The following is a 22,260-nucleotide window of genomic DNA, read 5'->3' as shown; positions in this document are numbered from 1 at the left end:
CCTCATTGTTTCCTTGACTGTTTCCTTGGCTGTGCAGAAGCTTTTGATTTTGATGAAGTCCCAAAAGTTTATTTTCACTTTTGTTTCCTTTGCCTTTGGAGAAATATCTTGAAAGAAGTTGCTGTGACTGATATCGAAGAGATTACTGCCTATGTTCTCCTCTAGGATTCTGATGGATTTCATGGCATCCTTATTATAAATTATGCCACATATGCCTGTAATACCTGTGAAACACAAAGCAAAAAGTTTATCAGTGTTCTTAAAAATAAATGTATTGCAAAAAAATGTATTGCTGAAATTACAGCACACAAAAATTCCTATAGTAGTTTAAAATGTAATGATGCTACTGACAGAATTGCTGCTGATGCAGTGGTAAACACGAAATCAGAGAGCATTTCTGCTTTACTAGTTGCATTCTCAGTTGTTCCCAGGAAAACCTGAGCTCTGTGTGCTTTTCTTCTGTTATCCTAGCAGGCATTAAGGGCCACTGTATTAACACATGTATGGCGTGTAGGTGGCCACTGTGTCACTTCCACTGGACTAAATAATTGACTGTGTTACCTGTGGCCATGTCCTAAGAAACTGAGTAAGCATTTGTAATCTGGATTTTATTCACTAATGAGTTCTCACTCTGCTGTTCCTATTCCTAGCATCCAGTAGCACTATTTCATCTTGTATCTGAAGTGGTGTAGTATCTAAAAATTAAAGCACTTAAATTTATATCTGTGACATTACTAATAAGTGTAAAGTGCTTCCTGTATTTATCAAGTTGTATATTTAGAGATGTGGCTGTGTATGCTTATTACAAAATCCAATTAAATTTTTAATTACAATATAACTCTAGAATCCCTGTGGGGAAAAGAAAGAGAAAATAATCATTATAGTTTAAAAAAGAATTCTGTTTCCTACATGCATACTCTTCCCATATGATAGTGCTAAATGTTATAAAGCTACAGTATTGAAAAGAGTATGGCGCAGGGGTACCTGTGTGGCTCAGACAGTTAAGCATCTGATTCTTGATTTTGGCTCAGGTCATGATCTTAGGGTCTTGAAATCGAGCCTGCATTGTGCTCCATGCTGGGTGTGGTACCTGCTTGGAATTCTCTCTCTCTCTTACCCTCTGTTCCCTCCTCCCCAATCTAAAAACAAACAAGCAAACAAAAAGACAGTGTGGCACATACATATGAATATACTGAGAAATAAATGGGAAAGCCGGAAGCAGGTGTTACAGTGTATTAGAGTGTAATATAGACTGAAATCACTTTGAGTATAATGGGGAAAGGAAAAATAGTGCTATTTAGCCGTCTGGGGAAAAAGCACGTTAAAGTCTTATATTTTACTATATGTCAATAATAATATTTATAATAGTTACCACTTACTCCATGTAAGTACGTGCTAAGCCGTGTTAAAAATACTTTACAGCAGTTCTTGTCCTTAGTCCTTAGGACACCAGCTTGTGATGGTCCTGTAATCACCCTCACTTTACAGATGAGGGAGGGAGCTGAAGTCGGAAGAGATTAACCAAGGCCATTTGGTGACCAAGGCAGTAATCAACTATAAGTCGTCCACCTTGTCAACCACTACACTCCAGCATGTAAAAACTTATGCCATATAGAAGAAAATAGACTAATATCTTTTTGATCACTAGTAAAGGAGGACTTTTTGAACTTAAAAAGGTGGTAGAAATGCTGAATAGAATTATAAAAGGATTTCAGGACATAAAACTTTAAACAAAGAAGATCAAGCATTCATAAATTTAAAAAACAAATAAATCAAGAAGCTGGGAGAAATATTTGCAGCAAATACCTGTTAAAAAACCTACAACATTGAAGGGGTGGGGGGTGGGAGGTGGTGGGTATTATAGAGGGCACGGATTACATGGAGCACTGGGTGTGGTGCAAAAACAATGAATACTGTTATGCTGAAAATAAATAAAAAATAATAATAATAAAATAAAATTTTAAAAAAGAAAAGAAAGACAAGATAAGACAAGAAAATAAAAGTCTGCTTTGGAGTTTCTGCAAAAAAAAAAAAAACAAAAACCTACAACATGCTAATACTCTTGGTAATCAAGGAGGCCACACAGATAGTAATTAAAATCATAAGACTTCCATATAAAAAGAGCAGGACTATAAAACTACCAAAGAAACTTAAATGATTAATTAACATATGAATAATGTTCATGTAATCAGAGATTTCAGCTAAGAAAACATGTTTCTCAGTATCTGGTGAGAGTAGAGATTTAAACAGCCCTTCAGGAAGGTAAAATCCTACAAATGCTTTTGTCTTATGACCCAGTAATTACAATTTTCAGGATTGATTCTAAGAAAACAATCTAAAAAATTTGGACAGAGAATTCATGCACAAAAATGTGCTTTATAAAATTATTTACGGGAAAATATAGCAATCTTATTACCCCATGTTAGGCCACTGGAGAAGGTGGCTAAATGTAACTGACGTGTGTAGGTATATGAATATAAAATTCCTTGAAGACAACGTGACAAATATTAGCAGTAGTCATATCTCAGGATGGGATGATGGGTATTTGCAATGTTGTTCTGGGAGTAGAAAAAAAATTCTGAAAGTGTATTTACTTTTATTGCCTGTTACCCATTTTCCTTATTTACTCTATGCTATTTTATACATTTTATTTATCTCAGTTATGCAGTTCATTCCTATGACCTGTGTTCTATATCAAGGTTAATTTTCTATGGGCAGGCAGCTCTAAAGCGTAAGCAATACAGACACATAGACATGACCACGGAAGCTTCTGTATGTGGAGAAACACATGCAGGTGCCCAGCCCAGAGCTGCCTCTATCCCTATTAGTGCCTTTACAAAAACCATCATATTTTGGAAAATATCATTTTATTAAAAAACTAAACTTTGTCCCAAAGGCTTTAAAAACCAAGACAATAGGTTACACCTGGTTGGCTCAGTCAGTTAAGCCGCTGCCTTCAGCTCAGGTCATGATCTCTCATCAGGCTCCTTGCTCAGCAGGGAGCCTGCTTCTCTCTCTGCCTCTGCCTGCCACTCTACCTGTTTGTGCTCTTTCTCTCTCTCTCTCTCTCTCTCTGACAAATAAATAAATAAAGTCTTAAAAAAAAAAAAAAAAGAATATTGTCCTTTTCAGGACAATAAGGAGCACTGGGAAAGAGGAATCCAGCTTTCTAAAAGAAAACTGCACCTCTGAGGAAACATCCAACCAAAAGCCAAAGTTGGACAAGATCAGCATATGACAAAAAAGAATGAGAAACAGAATGAAGACAAGGACGATTCTTATTCCCTATAAATAATAACATCTTTTTTAAGACATGTAAGTCTAATCTCCTAAGGGGCATGGATAAAAAGAGAAGCCAAAAGAGAGGAAGAACTCATCATCAGGGAAATGCAAATCAAAACCACGGTGTAATATCATCTCACGCCTGTCAGAATAGCTAGTATCAAAAAGACAAGAGACAACAGGTATTGGCGTGGATGCAGAGAAAAAACGAACGCTGTGCATTATTGGTGGGAATGTAAATTGGTGTGGCTACTGTGGAAAACAGTTTGGAAGTTCCTCAAAAAATTTAAAATAGAACTATCATATGACCTAGCAATTCCAGTTCTGGGTATTTATCCAAAGAAAATGGAAACACTAATTTGAAAAGATATGAGCAGCCTTATCTTTATTGCCACATTATTCATGATAGCCAAGATGTGGAAACAACTCGTGTCTACCCATGGATGAATGGATAAAGAAGATGGGGCACGTATAAACCATGGAATATTATTCCGCCGTAAAAAAGAATGGATCTTGCCATCTGTGACAACATGGATGGTCTTTGAGCACATTACGTTAAGTGAAATGAGTGAGACAGAGAAAGACAAATACTTATGATCTCATTTATATAGAAAATCCAAAAAACGAAACAAGCAAAACAAATCAAAAACAAGCTCATAGATAGCACGGATTGGTGGCTGCCAAAGGGCAGGGTGGTGGGGGTGACATGCTGCAGGGGGTCAAAATGTACAAACTTCCAGTTATAAATAAGCCATGGCATGTAATGTACAGCATGTTGACTATAGTTAACACCGTACTACATATTTCAAAGTTTCTAAGGGACTAAATCTCCAAAGTCCTCATCACACACACACAAAATTCTATAACTGTGGTGAGGGATGTTCATTAGACTTATTGTTGTGCTCATTTCACAATGTATACAGATACTGAATCATTACGTTATACACCTGGAACTAATGGAATGTTTTGTGTCAATTATACCTCAATACAAATAAATTCATACATACTTACATGTTTTAAAAGAGAGACGATAGAGTTTGCTTGCTTTAGTAAGCAATGTAGGCAAATTGTCACCCTTGAGATCTATTTTCTTGTGAGAAAATTTAGAGTATATTTTGTACGTCATGTTATGTGGCATAGTTATAGTGTTCATTTTATATTTTATATAAGTCTAGGTAGTCAATTTTTTGTTGAAAAAATATTTTAGGGACACCTGGGTGGCTCAGTTGGTTAAGCAGCTGCCTTCGGCTCAGGTCATGATCCCAGCATCCTGGGATCGAGTCCCACATCAGGCTCCTTGCTTGGCGGGGAGCCTGCTTCTCCCTCTGCCTCTGCCTGCCACTCAGTCTGCCTGTGCTTGCTCTCGCTTCTCTCTCTATGACAAATAAATAAAATCTTAAAAAAATATATATTTTAAGGTACTTATTCCTTAGTGACATACTATATAATAAATTATCCCTAGATTGAGAAGCATAATTCATAATTTAGTCCCACAGGGGCTCAGGCAGGAAGGTGATGGTGCACAGATGTGAAGAATAAGGTCCAGCTGCTGCCCCTTAGAAGTCTTCATGCTTGTGAAGATGGCAACCTGAGGACAAGGGAGCCTAAATATCTGTAGCCTAAATATCTTCATGCATTTCCTTCATGAAGATATTTAGGCTACAGAATTCCTAAATCCCCTAAACCATCAAAACCCCGCATTGCTCTTCTCGCTCTTTCTTCCTTGGAGGAATCTCAAGCAACCATTTTGCACACTTTCATTCTCCCCACTAGAAACTCTACCTGTCAGGGGTTGAGGTGGGTTGGGGCATGGAGTGGATGGAGGGAATCAATCATAGGTTCCCATATCAGGTGTAGGCTCACCTCATCTTACCACATCTTTCCCACTCCCATCTCATACATGGAGAAAAGTGAACTAAATGTCCCATCACAAATTATCAGCTGTGTATCCAATGACATGTTCTTGGTTAAACGGAGGAAAGAAAAAATGGCATCAAAAGTCTATTTCATTAAGACGTGGGCTCAGTTTTAGATCAAGACAATAAACCATTTTAAAATTCCATTCCCACAAAAATCTGCCTTAATTCGGGTTTTCCGTGGTAATAAACTCAACATTCGTTGTTCCGTGGGTTCTTTCTTTATTATTTTACATTTCACTTGGTACTAACTCTAAGCTTTGAGACCTGAGTGTAGGGAATCTATTTTGACATTTCCAGTTCAAAAGCTTTCAGAGAATAAATGAGAATGAATCATTCACACTTAATTCCAGAAGATACGATTTGCTTTGGGTCTTGATTTGGTTGCATTATATTCTACTAAAAATAAGAAAATCCCTCTTTCCTTTTTTTAAAAAAATCCTTCCGTAAAATAATAAAACTAAAACAAGAAATAAAAAAGAGGGAAATTGCAACCTATTACAAAACAATTTTCAGGTTAGGCATCCCTGCCTTCCTCTTGTGAGCTAAGTGAATCAAACTACAGTTCAGGAAGAGTTCCCATGATTTTTTAAATATATTTTCAGTGTAATTATCTCTCATTTCAGAGTTGTTATTTTGAGAGAAAATAATAAGAGGAACTATATATCCAAGTTCTATACAATTTCTTTATTACCTGATTTTTCAGTGAATATGGAATTCAGAAGGTTGGAAGAAAAAAAATCTAGCTGTTTCACTATCAGCTTTTAATCTAAATGAGGTAAATAAGAGAGTAAGAGGAAACCATGACTTGCCCCAGAAAAGATGAGCTTTCATTGTAAATATTGACTATGGACTGCCTCCTCTACATATTCACTAGTTCCTCCTCAAATCTAACTTTCATTGACTTTTACTTTGCATCCTTAGTCACTTAAGAAAAAAATAAACAGGAATTTCAGAAAAGACTGAGGAAATTTAGAAACAATTTTGACCTCTCCTCAGCTTTATCAGTGAAAAACGGTTTTTTAACACTATAGTAATATACTTCTAACATGAATGAATTTTTCCCAGCAAAATAGGACTAACCAGCCATTACCAACAATTAAAATAGGTATTTTTGCATGCCATAAATGACATATTTCAGATGTTACTTAAGAGTTTATTTGGGGGTAAAAAGGACAAAGCAGAATGGAAGGGGAATTCAATGCTGTTCTTTGTAAAGTTAACGGTCATGTTTAAAGTGGAAAATGACGGGGTCAGACCAGTAAAAAGGTCTGGGTACAGATCTAACTTGTAGTTAAAAATTGCCTGGGGAAGGCGGCTATGAAAAGATAAAACTCTGGTTGACAAATGCTCCAGGAATGATGTATAATTAGATACCTGGAAAAGTTACAGAGACAATTAATAAGGCAATTTTGTTTGATAAGCCTCAAATTCAAAAGCCGATGTCACTTCTTCATTCCAGCATTTCACGTAATCATTTCACGTAATCAGTGGTCTCTATGATGTTCTCAAAGTTTTGTCCTAAGTCAAGAAACATGAAAGTGGTTTTCTGGAAAGCTTCATTTTTATTTAGAGTCAGACTTGGTTTCTCCTTATTCTCCCGGTGGTATGATGTCTTTTTTTTTTTTTTAAGATTTTATTTATTTATTTGACAGAGATTACAAGTAGGCAGAGAGGCAGGCAGAGAGAGAGGAGGAAGCAGACTCCCCGCCGAGCAGAGAGCCCGATGTGGGGCTTGATCCCAGGATCCTGGGATCATGACCTGAGCCAAAGGCAGAGGCTTTAACCCACTGAGCCACCCAGGCGCCCCGGTATAATGTTCTTTTGCTGCATGAAAATAGGGGAGACATGAAAGGAGAGTCAGAGCCAGAAGAGAGAACGCAGGGCCGGGACAGAGACAAAGCCAACGCTGACTGTAGGGCAACCTGGGATCTCATTTTGAGGTCTGTGTCCCTGGCACACAATTATGTATTCTTTTATCTTAATTCTATTGACAAGATCAAGCAACTGGTTAATTTTGCTATCTTATTTTTCTTTGCTAACAGTCTACCCCAAATCTTAGCAGCTTTAGACAACCACCATTTTATTATCTCACCATGTGGTGGGGTAGGAATTTGGGCAATTCCTCTGCAACTTGTCACTTCGCTTGGGTATTTTGGTGGATTTCAGCTGATGGCTAAGCCTGTCTCTTGGGTCCAAGACAAATGACTAGCCCATTGGCAAGAAGAGCTGGAAGTCTGGGCTCAGCGGAGCCTCACCCCCTCTCCTGCAGTCTAGCAGCTCTCAACACGTTCTGTGAGACAGGCACGAGGGTGGAGCTGTGGCTCTGCTCAGAGACCAGGCCTGAAACCCACAAAACATCCTTCCAGCTCCACTCAGCCAGTCCAAGCAGTCACTAGCCAGCCCAACTGAAAGACTCAGCTGAAGAAGTGTGAAAGTGCTCACCGCTATCTTTTAATCCACCAGGACTGGTTTCTCTTTCAAATTCTTCCCGCTGGTTGTTTTGCCTCCAGACTTCTGTATGGCAGTTGGTTTGTCTATCCCGTAAGAGACAGAAATCACAATCAAACATTACAAGTGACTGCATTTGCTGTTAGTTTAAAGTGTGCCTAGGTGAGGATAGAAGTGATAACTTAAGGGAAGTGGCAGAATTGAAGGAAAAAGAATAATTTCTAACGTAGGCAAGTATGGGCAGGCACCTGATAGAAACTTTTTAAAAGTATGTTAGCTACCTTTTCCTTCCCTTGATTCAGTAATCTCACTCAAGATAATTAATCCAGGAAAATGATTCAAAAAGAGAAAAAACTATATGTACAAACATATTTGTAGATGTGATATTCACAACCTTGAAACACTAGAATTGATGTGACCTTAGGAGAAATATTTAAGTAAACTCTATCAATATCCAGTTATACTGTGTAGCTATTAAATTAATAAATGCCATGCCTCTACAGAAGCATAAGGACTTTTTGTTTAAGATTTTATTTATTTATTTGACAGACAGAGATCACAAGTAGGCAGAGAGGCAGGCAGAGAGAGAGAGGGAAGCAGGCTCCCTGCTGAGCAGAGAGCCCGATGCAGGGCTAGGACCCTGAGATCATGACCCGAGCTCAAGTCAAGAGTTGGATGCTCAACTGACTGAGCCATCCAGATGCCCCTAGGGGTATTTTTTATAATGAAAAGTGGATAAGACTAAAAATAAAATTGTAATTGATATGACTATAATATATATTTAGTTTATGCATATGTGAATAGAAATGGACAAAGAATAAAAAGATAAAAATAGATTTTGTTGAAGTATTATCTTTTGAATCTGTTTTATTTTATATTGTTTCAAAGCACATTCCATAATAAATATTTTAAAATTTAGTGACCATCCCAGACCATAAAAATTCAAAAACATGCATTAAATGCCTTTGGCCTTGAAGACATCTAAAAATCTATTTATAGACATATACAGTAACAAGCATCTTTACATAAATAAAACATGTAACTTATAGTTTTATTTTGTTACCAGGGTAACAAGGTAATGTTGTGGGAAAAGACTCCCCCTGGGAGTTGGCACACAAGAGCCCTGGTCCAGGCTCCCCACATTCACAGGAGAGGAGGCAGAGGATATAGTAACACTCCAGCCCTCAGTTCCCAACTAGTAGAACATGAAGGGGAAAAAGAGCAACCCAAGTGTCCCTCTTGGGTTTTTTGAAAAATTATTTGATTCTAAGATTCTCAAAGTATTAGCTTTTTTTTTTAAGATTTATTTATTTATTTTTAAAGATTTTATTTATTTATTTCACAGAGAGAGATCACAGTAGACAGATAGGCAGGCAGAGAGAGAGAGAGAGGGAAGCAGGCTCCCTGCTGAGCAGAGAACCCGATGTGGGACTTGATCCCAGGACCCTGAGATCATGACCTGAGCCAAAGGCAGCGGCTTAACCCACTGAGCCACCCAGGTGCCCTCAAAGTATTAGCTTTTTATCTGTTGCTACTCAGGGATGACTTGAAAAATAAGAAAATGCTCAGAATGTAGTGTGTATTGGCTAAAGCCAATAAACATAAATGCATGTCCAGGAAACAAAGACTCTTAACAGATATGGATTTGGCATCTATTATTCTAGGCATTATGACCAACATATAAAATGTCTGCCCTCATGGAGCTTATATTTTAAGAAAAGGGTGGACATAAGCAATAAACAAAATAAATACAATCTTTGATTGGTCACATGGTAATAAGTGCTGTGGAGAAAAATAAATCGGGTGAGCAGGTCAGTGTAAGTCTGGAGGGGATTCTGGCAATTTCAAATAGCATGTTCAGGAGAGGACCCTGTAAGAAGATATAAGTGAGCAGAGAAGGAGATGATGAAGCAGCTCTGAGGACACCAGTACGCATTCTCCTGGGATGGGAAACCACTGGGGGATTTGAACAGAGGGATGACATGATGGACTTCTGAGCTAATAGGCTCACTCCGGGTAGAGTACAGTAGGGCAAAGTCGATGCAGGGAGCGCAGTGCAGAAGCTACAGGAGAGCTGGTGAGAGGTGGTTACATTTGAATGCATCATGAAGGAGCAGGTTGTAGGGTTTGCTAAAGAACTGGATGTGTGGTAACAAAGAGATAAAGAGGAGTGAATGCTAACTTCAGATTCTGGGCCTGAAGTGGTAAAGACTGGAGAGAGGTTAGAGTGGGGGTCATGGAAGAGGACCAGGAGTCTGGCTTGGGTGAGTGCCAATGCCTACTGGATATCAAGTGGCCATCTCAGTTAAGCAGTTGGATAGACAAGTCTGGAATAGAGGCCAGGTTCTAGGTTAGAGTTGTAAATCTGGGAATTAATGATCAGTATATAGAAAATTGATACTAAAGCCATGAGACTGTATGAATCACTAAAAGAGAGTGTGTCAATAGAGGTGGAAAGAGGTCCAAGGACTAAGGTGGAATCCAATGCTACTAAGAGTTTGAGAATTGAGCAGTTTCCAGCCAAGGAGATGAGATGGGGAGTGGCCAGTCTTATCAGCTGGAGAAAACCCAGAAGAATGTAGTAGAAGCCAAGTGAAGAAAGCATTTCAAAAAGGAGACATAATTACTGAAATATCAGTTGTTAGTGGTTGAATCTACACTTGCAGATTTTCTGTGTCAAGTGAGGATGTCATATGTACACATCAACTCCCCTGAAGGATGCTTTATAATCACACCTAATAAGGAGAACAGGCTTGCATATATGTATGTTGTATCATTATATTCCAAATAGACATCATTTTTGGAACATCCAGTATTTCTTACTTTCCACACCTATTCCTACGCCCGTCACCACAAACGATTATTTCTAATTGCACTTATGGTTGTTTTCTCATCTCATGGAAATGTTATCAAAATGAATGTGATTATAAAAGAAGAATAATCTAATTCTCAGCCATGTGGGTTTGCTACACTACACAATAAACATTACCTCTATTTATTTAAAAATGTTGAATTTACATTAGATTATAAATGTGTAATATTCTGGGAACGCAGCATATTATAAAATGAAGCTGCTGTGTGAATGTATTCATCATAAGAACATGTTGACCATATTTTTTTACTCAAAGCATATTCTATCTCCAATCCTGTCTAAGAAATCTGGCTTTCTCACTCCCTTAGGAGATAAAGCATTTTATTTAAATCACCTTTCCTGGTAGTTGATCTAAGGGAAGAGGGAAAAGAAATAGATACAACTCACAGCCTCAGGATATAGACATCCTGTCTCCATTCCTTTTAGCTTTTACTGGACATCAGGCTGCCAGTCTAATAAGGTAACAAAGAAAAGTAAACAGAAATGAAAAGCAAAATAAATAGCAATCTTTATCCCACTGGAAATAACCATACATTTAAAAATGCAACCTTGGCTATATCGTGAAAGGATTTTCTTTAGCTGTATTTTATTCTCTTCTGAGCTAATCTAGACTTTTTCTTAAGATTCGTATTGTACACCAGTCTTGTTTACCCTAAAAATCTTTTGCAAAACAATTTCTCAGTAAATTGTGCTGTATCTATGCCATGCGGCATCATCCTGCAAACCCAAACTCTGGGTTCTAAGCTACAGTGAAAAATTAGGTAGCATAATTTCTATGACTTGTGTTTTCATGGATGTACTGAAATGGAACACTAAATATAAGGGATACGGGTAGCTTCCCTTGGCTTAACAAATCTTTGATGTTAAGTCATGTGTCCTACAAACCCATGTGCACCTGTCCTCAATGCCTTTGTCTGTTTTACAGTCTTCTTCTGGCATTATCTAATGAAAGCTATAAAAAAAGAATATTTCCTTCCCGTTACAACAGCAAAAAAAAAAAAAAAAAAAAAAAACCCACAATTTCAAGAATGAAGCCAGAAATGCCATACCATGTCACAGTCCCATCTTAATAGTAGGTCTAAAAGTCATTAGCACCAGACCATCACTTCAGGTCAAAGCAGAGTTTCAAAGCCAAACCCTCTCTAGACTTAACATTGAAATGTGATTATTATCACAAAAATATTTAAGTAAAAAATGAGGCAAACAATTTCTTAATGTCAGTTTGTTTTTTAATTGACATCATTGTTCTATTACATTCATGTTCTGCATTTTGGTATGAACCATTGTTTTTGTTTTTGTTTTTTTTTAATTTTTTAATTTTATTAACATGTAATGTATTATTAGCTCCAGGGATACAGATCTGTGAATCGCCAGGTTTACACTTCACAGCACTCATCATACCACATACCCTCCCCAATGTCCATAACCCAACCACCCTCTCCCTAGCCCCTCCCCCTGGCAACCCTCGGTTTGTTCTGTGAGATTAAGAGTCTCTAATGGTTTGTCTCCCTCCCTGTCCCATTTTGTTTCATTTATTCCTTTCCTACCCCTCAAACCCCCCACGTTGCCTCTCAGATTCCTCATATCAGGGAGATCATATGGTAATTATCTTTCTCTGATTGACTTATTTCGCTCAGCATAATACCCTCTAGTTCATCCACGTCATCGCAAATGACAAGATTTCATTTCTTTTGGTGGCTGCATAGTATTCCATTATATATATATATATATATATATATATATATATATATATATATATATATATATATATATATATATATATATATATATATATATATACCACATCTTCTTTATCTATTCATCTGTTGATGGACATCTAGGTTCTTCCCGTAGTTCTGCTATTGTGGACATTGCTGCTATAAACATTCAGTTACACGTGCCCCTTTGGATCACTACATTTGTATCTTTAGGGTAAATACCCAGTCGTGCGATTGCTGGGTCTCAGGGTAGCTCAATTTTCAACTTTTTGAGGAACCTCCATGCTGTTTTCCAGAGTGGTTGCACCAGCTTGCATTCCTACCAACAGTGTAGGAGGTAATCATTGTTTTCTATTAGGAATCTTCCCTAAAGATTAGGAACCAAGGTGAATTTATCTCCATTTTATCTGTTCTACACAGGACCATAATGGGAGAGATACAGTCATTCTCTGATATTTACCAGAAATATTTACTTACTAAACCTGGTACAAGGCCACGGTACCAGTTGTACAGTGAGAATAGAAGAAAAGAGAAGATGATGGGCTATCTATGGCTACTATTCACTTAAGGGTATCTAGATCTACCTCACAGATGTTTTGAGTTTCTTTTTTTAAAATTTAAATTCTTATTAACATACAGTGCAAAGTTGGAATCTGGAGTAGAAATCAGTGGTCTCTCACTTACATATAACACTCAGTGCTCATCACAACAAGTGCCTCCCCCCCCCCTTTTTTTTTTAAGATTTTGTTTATTTACTTGACAGACTGAGATCACACATAGACCAGAGAGGCAGGCGGGGGGGGGGGGGGATGGGAAGCAGGCTCCCCACTGAGCAGAGAACCCTATGCAGGGCTCCATCCCAGGAACCTGAGATCATGACCTGAGCTGAAGACAGAGTCTTAACCCTTTGAGCCACCCAGGGGCCCCAACAAGTACCCTTCTTAATACCCATCACCCAGCTAGACCATCCCCACCGACCTCCCTCAAGTTTCTTTTTTAATGTATAAAGAGGAAGAAGATACAATGAGTACCAGCAGCTTTTCACTACTCCTTCATACAGTTTTTCCTCCAGTGTGAAAAAAACACAGGCTAATCTATCTGATGCTGCCACATTATAAACTGTCACAAGATTTTGCTGAACCCCAAATGAAGATTTCAGACTTGGGCCTGCTAAAGCAACTGATTCCCAAAGGGATGAAACTCTTAAGGATCCCACTTATTTTCCACATCAGAACTCACCGAAAGTGATAAAAAGCCAATGATTCATCATTGGCCAAGGGAAAGATCTTTCCAGCATTTCTAATTTCTTTAATTTAAATAAATTATAAATTTTGTAACGACTGCTTTCCACCACAACCCCCTTCCCCCTGCCCCTTTTTTTTTCAGGTACAGAGCAGTTGCCTCCTGGAGTCGCGTTCAGGGAATTGGGATTCCCTTGATCACTGCCATTGAGATAGTCTCCATCTGGATCCTTTCTTTTATCCTGGCCATCCCTGAAGCTATGGGCTTTGTCATGGTGCCCTTTGAATACAAGGGGCAACAGTACAAAACCTGTATGCTCAATGCCACATCAAAATTCATGGAGGTATGGAGAGTATAAAGGAAATTCACTGGGGGAGGGGGAGGAGGTCTTCATGTATACTTTATCATCACCAAGACTTGATATTTCTACAGTGCCCAGCATGGTTTACTCTTTTAGTTTGGTCACATATTCTTCAGCTGCATGAAAAGTACACGCTATGGGAGGGTTTAACTTCTTGAATAGAACTATTTTGTTTTCACTCTTACAGCACAATCGTAAACAGGACTGTTCTGCACCAAACAACTCAGAGTCTAAAACAAACGTACTCAGTGCTCACTTCGGTAGCACATGAACTGAAAGAAACTGAGAAAAAAAGATCAATGTGCTATTTGTTTTTATAATAAGCAACACAGCACAACAATTTCCATCTGACAGGCATGCTGATGGGCATTTTATGTTACTTGGGCAAATGTACAATGCTCACATTTTTTAAAAAGATAGATTAACTTAAAATAGGAAGCCATACTTACAGGTACTTACGGTCATACAATTCTGCATGTATTATACAAATGATATGAATTTGCAGAACTTTTTTTTTAAGTGTTTTAGTTAAGCGAATTCCATCTTTATTTAATACACCTGACCACATTAATGTTTTTCTGCAGACTTTAATTATGTAATTGAGTGTATTGGAAAACATGTTTAAAATGCATATTTCCTTTACCAAACTAGTCAAATGTGGACGGAGGAGAAAAACCAAAAGAATAACTTCTTCTCTTAAACCGGCATAATTTAGTGCTTTGATGTAGGTTTCATACAGCTCAGATTCCACATTTAATCATTTACAGACATCTCCAGGTATGTTTTCCTAACTTGGAAAATTCACAAAATTAGTGGTTTTACAGTTGACCAGTTTTCCTCTTTGGAAATTCTTATTTTAAATTTAAAAGTGCTCTTGAAAACTGCCAAACTGGCAATGGTAAAATGAAGGTATTCTGTTTATCTACTGACCTTTTTATTAAGTCAGTCTCCAAAGTGAAAGAACAAAGAAAACAGCAGGAGGTTATCAGAATTTGGGAAGTGGGAATAAACCACCTAGATATTCCAAGCTAAAGTTTCAAGAAAAGAGTCTTGATATAAGAAGGGGCTTACTAATCATGTGAACCAGGCAAAATGAAAAGAGCTTTCGCAAAGACAAGTCTCTAATAAGAGTGGGCAAGCAAAGGTTGGCTATCGTAGGGTTTCAGTAAAAGGTAGGAGTTAAAACTGATCATTTTTTACATTCTGTTCCAAGTCTGAAGTTTCCAGATTCTTTTGCTCCTCTTGTTCCTTTTTTCTCATTTTATTCCCTAGTTTGTGCTCCATTTTTTCCTCCTCAACCTTGCTCTAACCTAGAGTGGAGGGAGGTCCCTTCATACCCTGGCTGATGACATTAGTTCAAAGGAAATGTGTGACCCCTTTCTCTACAGGCCTGTGCCTTGGAGGGGGCAGGGGCTCCAGCCAGACCCCTCCGGGGTCAGCTTCCAAACCCTCTGCAGCTGCTTCTGCAGCATTCATACCCAGTCAACAATGCATCTGGAAGGGGGGGAGGGGTAAAGAGTTCTGATTTTTTTTTCTTTTTTTTTTTTTTTTTTTTTTGGTTTTTTGACTTCAGTACTGAAATCTTCTACAGTGTGATATGGAGAGGGAGATATCTGTATGAATACATCTGAAGGAACCAACTCCTTTGGTAGTTTACAGTAACTTTAGGATAGAATTCAGGGAGGGGTCTGTGAATTTAAATGGAAAAGAAATTACATATTCATTTTCACTAACTTCTAATTGGAATTTATCATTTCCTTCAGGCAATGAACGACAAGCATATTTAACAGAACCATATTTCTACTAATAGGAATAATAGACATTTTCTTGTCACAATAACAGTTGGATAATCTTGAAATATCATTTACGCTCATCGCTTTTCAACTTCTGATAGTTATTAGAACCACCATTAGATTTTTTTCCCTTAACTTGTTAATAAACACCTCTATTTCTAGATCAGAATTTTCTTTTTACTATTTCAATAGCTGTGTTTCAATGTAAGTGGTTACCACTGTAATCTTACTTTTACGCATATAGAAGTGTTATTCTCAGAAAGGATTACAGTCTTCACCAGACCTTCAAAGGGGTCAATGGCATAAGAACAGTTAAGAACTTCTGCCCAGAACTTTTTTTCCTCAGAAGCCATTTATAGATTTTTAATAGACATGTTACAAGTGTAGCCTACTGGGCCTCTTTCTATATTCAGCAACTGTCCAGTTTTTCACAGAGCAGCATGATTATTTTTTACTGTGGGAACTGAGATGATACAGGAGGCCGCGTTATCCTTCGTAAATAAACAATCTGGAGAAAGAACACAGAGAAAAGCATTTCTAAGTTAGCGATTAATTTAGTGGAAGAAAGCATGTAGATATAATTTTCTAATTTCCATTTTTATAGGGTACTAAATTTTCTCCTTTAAAAACACATAAAACTGAATAATCCTCTATTTACAAAGCCTGCGCACAAGGAGATAATGCTAACTGTGGCTTCAGATAAGATACTGGGCCTCAATAGTTTCCAGGTGATAGGTATTAAAGAGTGAGAAAGGGCATGGTTTTTGAGGGCTCAAACTGGCAGGCTGCAAGGTCACATAGCAAGCATACCAGGCAAAGGGTTAACTCCCAGTAACCAGAGCTGCACAGATAAGCCATTCATAACCTTCTTGTTACCAAATAAGACTCCCATTAAGTGCCCTTTAACCACGAGTCAAAAGGAAACCAGGCACTAACAAAATTTTGAGGCTCATCAATAAGTAAAGATAAATACATATTCTGTATATCCCAAAATCATGCTGTATGAGCTTTGGAAGGGAATTCTATTTCTTGATTAGGGCTCTCCCACTGTGTAATTAAAACCAACTTCAGTTCATAGTAAGTATCTTTGTCAGGATCATTTTTTTCGAAGTGACATTGCTTCATGGGCTTTTATAAATCCAGGATGATTTTTGGAGTTTCCAATTGAATTGAGTTTTGAGCGTCATCCCCCAAGCCCTTTGCCACAACCAGAGGGTGTGTACATAGAAACATTACTTCAGGCGTGAAAATTTTGAAGCCATCAGAGGTATTGCCCAGTAAGTTTAGATTATAATACCCCTCCGTTTCTCTCCCTTTTATTCACCTTACAGTTTTACCAAGATGTAAAGGATTGGTGGCTCTTCGGGTTCTATTTCTGCATGCCCTTGGTGTGCACTGCTATCTTCTACACCCTTATGACCTGTGAGATGTTAAACAGAAGGAACGGCAGCTTGAGAATTGCCCTCAGTGAGCACCTTAAACAGGTAAACCTCATAGGCTCGTGAAAATTTGGCCAAGACTGATTTGTCCAGACAACAGAAAGCCTATAGATACTGTATTCAGCTGATGTAGCCTCATTTCCTAAAAATAAATAAATACTGTCTTATAACTGTTTTCTTTATAGTTATAATATTAGGAATTTCTTTTGTGAAGGTGGAGAGCCTACCGACAAAAGAGGTGGCCGTGTGAGCAGGGCCAGATAGAGAGGAACTCTGATTTAGTTTGCCAAGAGTATATTCAACACATGTGTTTGTGTGTCTGTGAACTGAACTGGGCTTGTTGGAACTGTGCCAGGACACAAAGAAGCAGATAAAGTCTTGGTGCAGAAATAAAATACAAATATGAAACATTTGGGAAACAGAATCACAAGGTATGGTAGAAGTGGACTGTGTTGTGGGAAACCAAGGAGGACGTAAGACAGAGTCACAGAGATGCTTGTCATGGATGAGGGAGATTGAATTGTTCGTCAAGGATAAAGGCATTTGACGGGGAAGGAGATGACAGAGGGCATATTTCAAGTGCAAGGACAAGAGTCCAGTGAGACCATGGCATGGGCCCCACGCACTTGGGGAGTGGGGAAAAAGAGATGAACCTCATTAGAGAAACATCTCAATGTCCACAACAGCCAAACTATGGAAAGAACCTAGATGTCCATCAACAGATGAATGGATAAAGATGTTTTATACACACACACACACACACAGTAATACTACGCAGCCATCAAAAGGAATGAAATCTTGCCATTTGCAACAACGTGGATGGAACTAGACGATATTATGCTGAGTGAAATCAGTCAATCAGAGAAAGATAATTACCAGATGATCTCCCTGATATGAGGAATTTGAGAGGCAGGGTGAGAGATTTGGGGGGGGTACGGAAGGAAAAAATGAAACAAGATGGGATTGGGAGGGAGACAAACCATAAGAGACTCTCAGTCTCATGAAACAAACTAAGAGTTGCAGGGGGGAGGGGGGTTGAGAGAGGGTGATTGGGTTATAGACATTGGGGAGGATATGTGCTATGGTGAGTGCTGTGAAGTGTGTAAAATCTGATGATTCACAGACCTGCACCCCTGGGGCAAATAAGACATTATTTGTTAATTAAAAGAAAAAAATTTAAGGTCAGACTCATTGTAGGATTTGGGATTGGGTACAGAAAAAGAGGTCAAATTTTGAAGAGCCCCAGGAAGCTGTTGTTGGTCCCCCATGCCCCTCCCCCAAGCAGCAAACAGAACAGATACAGAGGTGGCTTTAGAGGGCAAAGCTATACACTTAGACTTGCTGAGCTCTGTGGTTTGGGGCAAATTGCTTAATGTCTCTGAACCCCTAGTTTTTTATAAGATGCATATAATACCTCATCTTTCTGTACAAATATTAATTCAAGTCTTAAAAAATTATATAAAATGTATATAATAATACATCAAAGTGTATATACCATCTCATAGTAAGTACCCAGAAAATGTTTGTTAGATACTAATTCAAAGAGTAAAACTAGGACCGCCCATAAGTTCTCAGTCTGAGCAGAGAAGTATATAAGAACACCCAGCTGCACCAGAAGATAATGAGTTGTTGTTGATGGAGCCCATAAATCTGTCCTATACAATCGCCATATACAAGCACCATTCCTCATCAGTGACTCCTTTCCACTACTGTACTGATTTTTCTGAGCTTCAGCTTCTTTATCTGTAAACTGGGCATGATAGTATGTAAATTGATACCACTACAGAAATCAAAAGAATTAAGCGCATACAGGGGCTCCTGGATGGCTCAGTGGGTAAAGCCTCTGCCTTCGGCTCAGGTCATGATCCCAGGATCCTGGGATCGAGCCCTGCATAGGGCTCTCTGCTCGGCATGGAGCCTGCCTCCCCCTCTCTCTCTGCCTGCCTCTCTGCCTACTTGTGATTTCTGTCAAATAAATAAATAAAATCTTTTTAAAAAAAAAAAGAATTAAGTGCATACATATACTTTGTAAAATCTGACATGAATACAAAAGGTAGCTATTATCTTTCAGTAAAATTTAACAGAAAAAGTAGATTATGATTTTGTTCAGGCATGAATGTTTCAAGGGCTCCAAATGGGAACTATATCAAGCAATGCTGGCCTCTCCTTCCTGCAGTAGAGGTAATTAATTATAATAAATTTGTAAAAAACAAAAAGACAATGTTATTCAGTGCTGAAATTTTCATTGATACCAAAATTGAGTCTGTTTAAGTTATGAATGGTAACTGCTCTGAGAATAACTGAACAGAATTGCCTGTGAGGATAATAGGATTCTGCTTTACATTTCCATTGCATTCTTTATGTTTCCAAAGAGCATGTTATTTGTTTGATTCCTCCAAGCACCCTGTGATATAGGCAGGACAGACTTCCTTGCACATTTGATTATGAGACTGGCTTACCCAAATGCAGATTAAAACTGAAGTCTTGGTCCTATGAGGCATTGCCTACTGTCACACCAAAAGTTGTAACAGGTTTTAACAGCAGGAGAGCAGGCTGGGCTGGAAGGCTGGAAGACCTTCCGTCGGGGCCGTGGAGAACTAAACTCACAGTGAAAGGCCCTGCCACCCTTTGGCTAGTATCCTACATGGCTCCCAGTTTTGCTTCCTGCGTGGTTTTCTCGAATTTCTCTTCATTATTCTGACAACAAATTTTATCAGTTAGGGATCGTGTTTGGATGCTGGTAGCAGAGAACCCAAAATAACATTGAGTAAAACAAGTGAGGGTTTCTTCTTTCTCCCACAGCAAAAAAAATCAGATGTCACAGGTTCAGTGCTCAAGGGACTCGGAAGCCAGGGCTCTGCTCTTCTGCTGACTTTTCCGTTAGAAGACAGGAACTACAGCTCTACCTTCTCTCAGATTTCCAGGCAGCAAAAAGGGCGAGAATATAGACCATATTAGTGTTTGTGCATCTGAGGATTAGCCTCCCCTTTTTAGTAGCTTTTCCAGCAAATTCACACAGCGATTTCTACTTGATCTCAGCAGTCAGATTGTGTCAGGTGGCCTTGAAGTCGATTAGCCTGAACTCCCCTGCTGCAGCGACAAAATCAAGGATTTGTCTGATATAAGGAAAACAGGAGAAGAGGTACTGGTTAAGCAAATACAAATACCAGACTGCCATGGCAACAAATTAATAATGGGTTTTGAAGGATCGTCCTCTGAGGATTTGCTCAAGGGAGACAGCCTCTCCCCCAGTACCCTCCTTTTCTCTTTTTCTGGTCACACTTTTCCATGAACATAAAAGGATCCTTTAAAATGAGCCTCTATTCCTACAGATAGGAACTCCTTGTTTTCTCAATTGTTGCTCAGCTTGGATGTTCTCTGAAGCCATAGTCCACCCAATAACTCTTTTTTTTTTTTTTAAGATTTTATTTTTATTTATTTGACAGAGATCACAAGTAGGCAGAGAGGCAGGCAGAGAGAGAGAGAGGAGGAAGCAGGCTCCCTGCTGAGCAGAGAGCCCAATGTGGGGCTTGATCCCAAGACCCTGAGATCATGACATGAACCAAAGGCAGAGGCTTTAGCCCACTGAGCCCCACCCAATAACTCTTAAAAGATTAAAGAACCCCAGTCCTTCGGGCTAGAGCCACAATTTGTGATGACTGCCTTGAAATCTTTTTAAACGGCTCTATTAATCATGTGGGTTTATTGTAGGCTGCCCATACTTAATGCTATATGCTTTGGGTTGAAACAACATTACCCTTCCAAATCCTGCTTTCAATCAATTTTATTTTGACATTAACTGATCCCAGTTACAGACAAGTTGCATTTTATGTTCCTAGTTAGGCTTTCACATGCATGCATTGTAACACTCAAGCATGATGCACCCAAGTGTCTGGTTGCAGATAATTCCTAACCTATGATTTTTCTGGTCCTACACAAACTCTAAAGTATGTAAACCTTCAAACTGAGGTCAGTCCAGGGTTAACATGTCCCAGTCATTCTAATCAACATTGCTGATAATCCTTTTCCCTCATCCCTCTGTTTGCAAACAGAGGTCTTTGGAAGCTACATGTCATTAATAAGAGAATTTTAAAAGCAAAAAACTCCCAATGTTAACTTTCTTCAACATAAAGAAATGGAGAAAACACATCGCTATTGGTTTTTTATCTTCTATTCCCTACTTCTGTTTTCCAAATATCTTCGTAGATTTGTTCATTCTTTATTATGTTGGGTTCAGTCACGTTGACTGCCATGCTGTCATTAAGGTTAGTTACCCATCATTGAGGCTTTTAGTTAACCACTCCCCCCATATAGTCACACACATGGGTGCACACACACGCATTCAGCTCCAGTGTTGGCTCAGCTCCAGCCAATTTCCATTTCCCTGACATCGAACTTCTGTCCTGACCCTAATAACCAGCTTGAGGCCACCATCCTTCCTGGCAGCTGCCCAAAAGAATCATTAGCAACTCCTAGATTAGAAAGTTGGACTCCAAATCTTGAGGAGATGGAGGCACTGTGAGGCACACTCTTCTGGCTCTTTTTAAAGTAATTCTTTCTCTGCTGCCTACTACTTCCTTTGTGTAGCTCTTTCCTCTAGCAGAAAAACACTAAATTTATTGTACTTTTTTCCCCCTCGCTTTCCTTTAGCGTCGAGAAGTGGCAAAAACAGTTTTCTGCTTGGTTGTAATTTTTGCTCTCTGCTGGTTTCCTCTTCACTTGAGCCGTATTTTGAAGAAAACCGTGTACGATGAGATGGACAAGAGCCGATGTGAATTACTTAGGTATGGTCCTGTGTACTCGTTAGGAAATTGGAATTTCTCCAATTGTCATGCTTATGGTATTTTTACAAAATCGTCTAGTCTACAGTCTCGTTAGCCCTAAAAATTAAAACTGCAAAGTTGATTATTTTTCTTTCACTGACATAGCCCATGTCTGATCCCAGAGTTTGTGTGAGCCGTATCTGTAATTTTGCGGCTCCCCTCCTGGGGCTGTACGTCATGGTTTGAGCTAACCAAGTGGCAGGTATATCCATAAATGTTCTGCAGAACTGAAACTGCCACTTAAACAAGGCCTTAAAAAAAATTCTGACTGCCACCTATAAGAAATGGCTCCTGGGCAAGAAAAATGCTTATTCTAGGGATAAATGCTAGTTAGCAGGTTGAAAACATTATCTTCTAATTATT

The 22,260-nt window shown here is 38.7% G+C and overlaps 1 protein-coding gene and 1 long non-coding RNA gene across 2 annotated transcripts in view; one reads left to right on the top strand and one right to left on the bottom strand.

Moving 5' to 3' along the window:
- The window catches only part of EDNRA (endothelin receptor type A), a 60,866-nt gene that overhangs the window by 34,160 nt on the left and 4,446 nt on the right, over window positions 1-22,260 (top strand). Inside the window, exons 4-6 of the mRNA XM_059175874.1 lie at window positions 13,626-13,824; window positions 16,967-17,119; window positions 21,725-21,858. Of these exons, the coding sequence (XP_059031857.1) occupies window positions 13,626-13,824; window positions 16,967-17,119; window positions 21,725-21,858 (486 nt within the window). The remainder of the gene's footprint in view (window positions 1-13,625; window positions 13,825-16,966; window positions 17,120-21,724; window positions 21,859-22,260) is intronic.
- The window catches only part of LOC131832644 (uncharacterized), a 59,718-nt gene continuing 51,275 nt past the window's right edge, over window positions 13,818-22,260 (bottom strand). The window contains exon 3 of the long non-coding RNA XR_009354126.1: window positions 13,818-16,143. This is a non-coding gene — a long non-coding RNA (uncharacterized LOC131832644). The remainder of the gene's footprint in view (window positions 16,144-22,260) is intronic.

This window comes from Mustela lutreola, chromosome 1 (assembly GCF_030435805.1).
Source record: "Mustela lutreola isolate mMusLut2 chromosome 1, mMusLut2.pri, whole genome shotgun sequence".
NCBI lineage: Eukaryota > Metazoa > Chordata > Mammalia > Carnivora > Mustelidae > Mustela > Mustela lutreola.
Note: the sequence above shows the minus strand (reverse complement) of the source record. Positions and strands in the feature narration are given on the sequence as shown.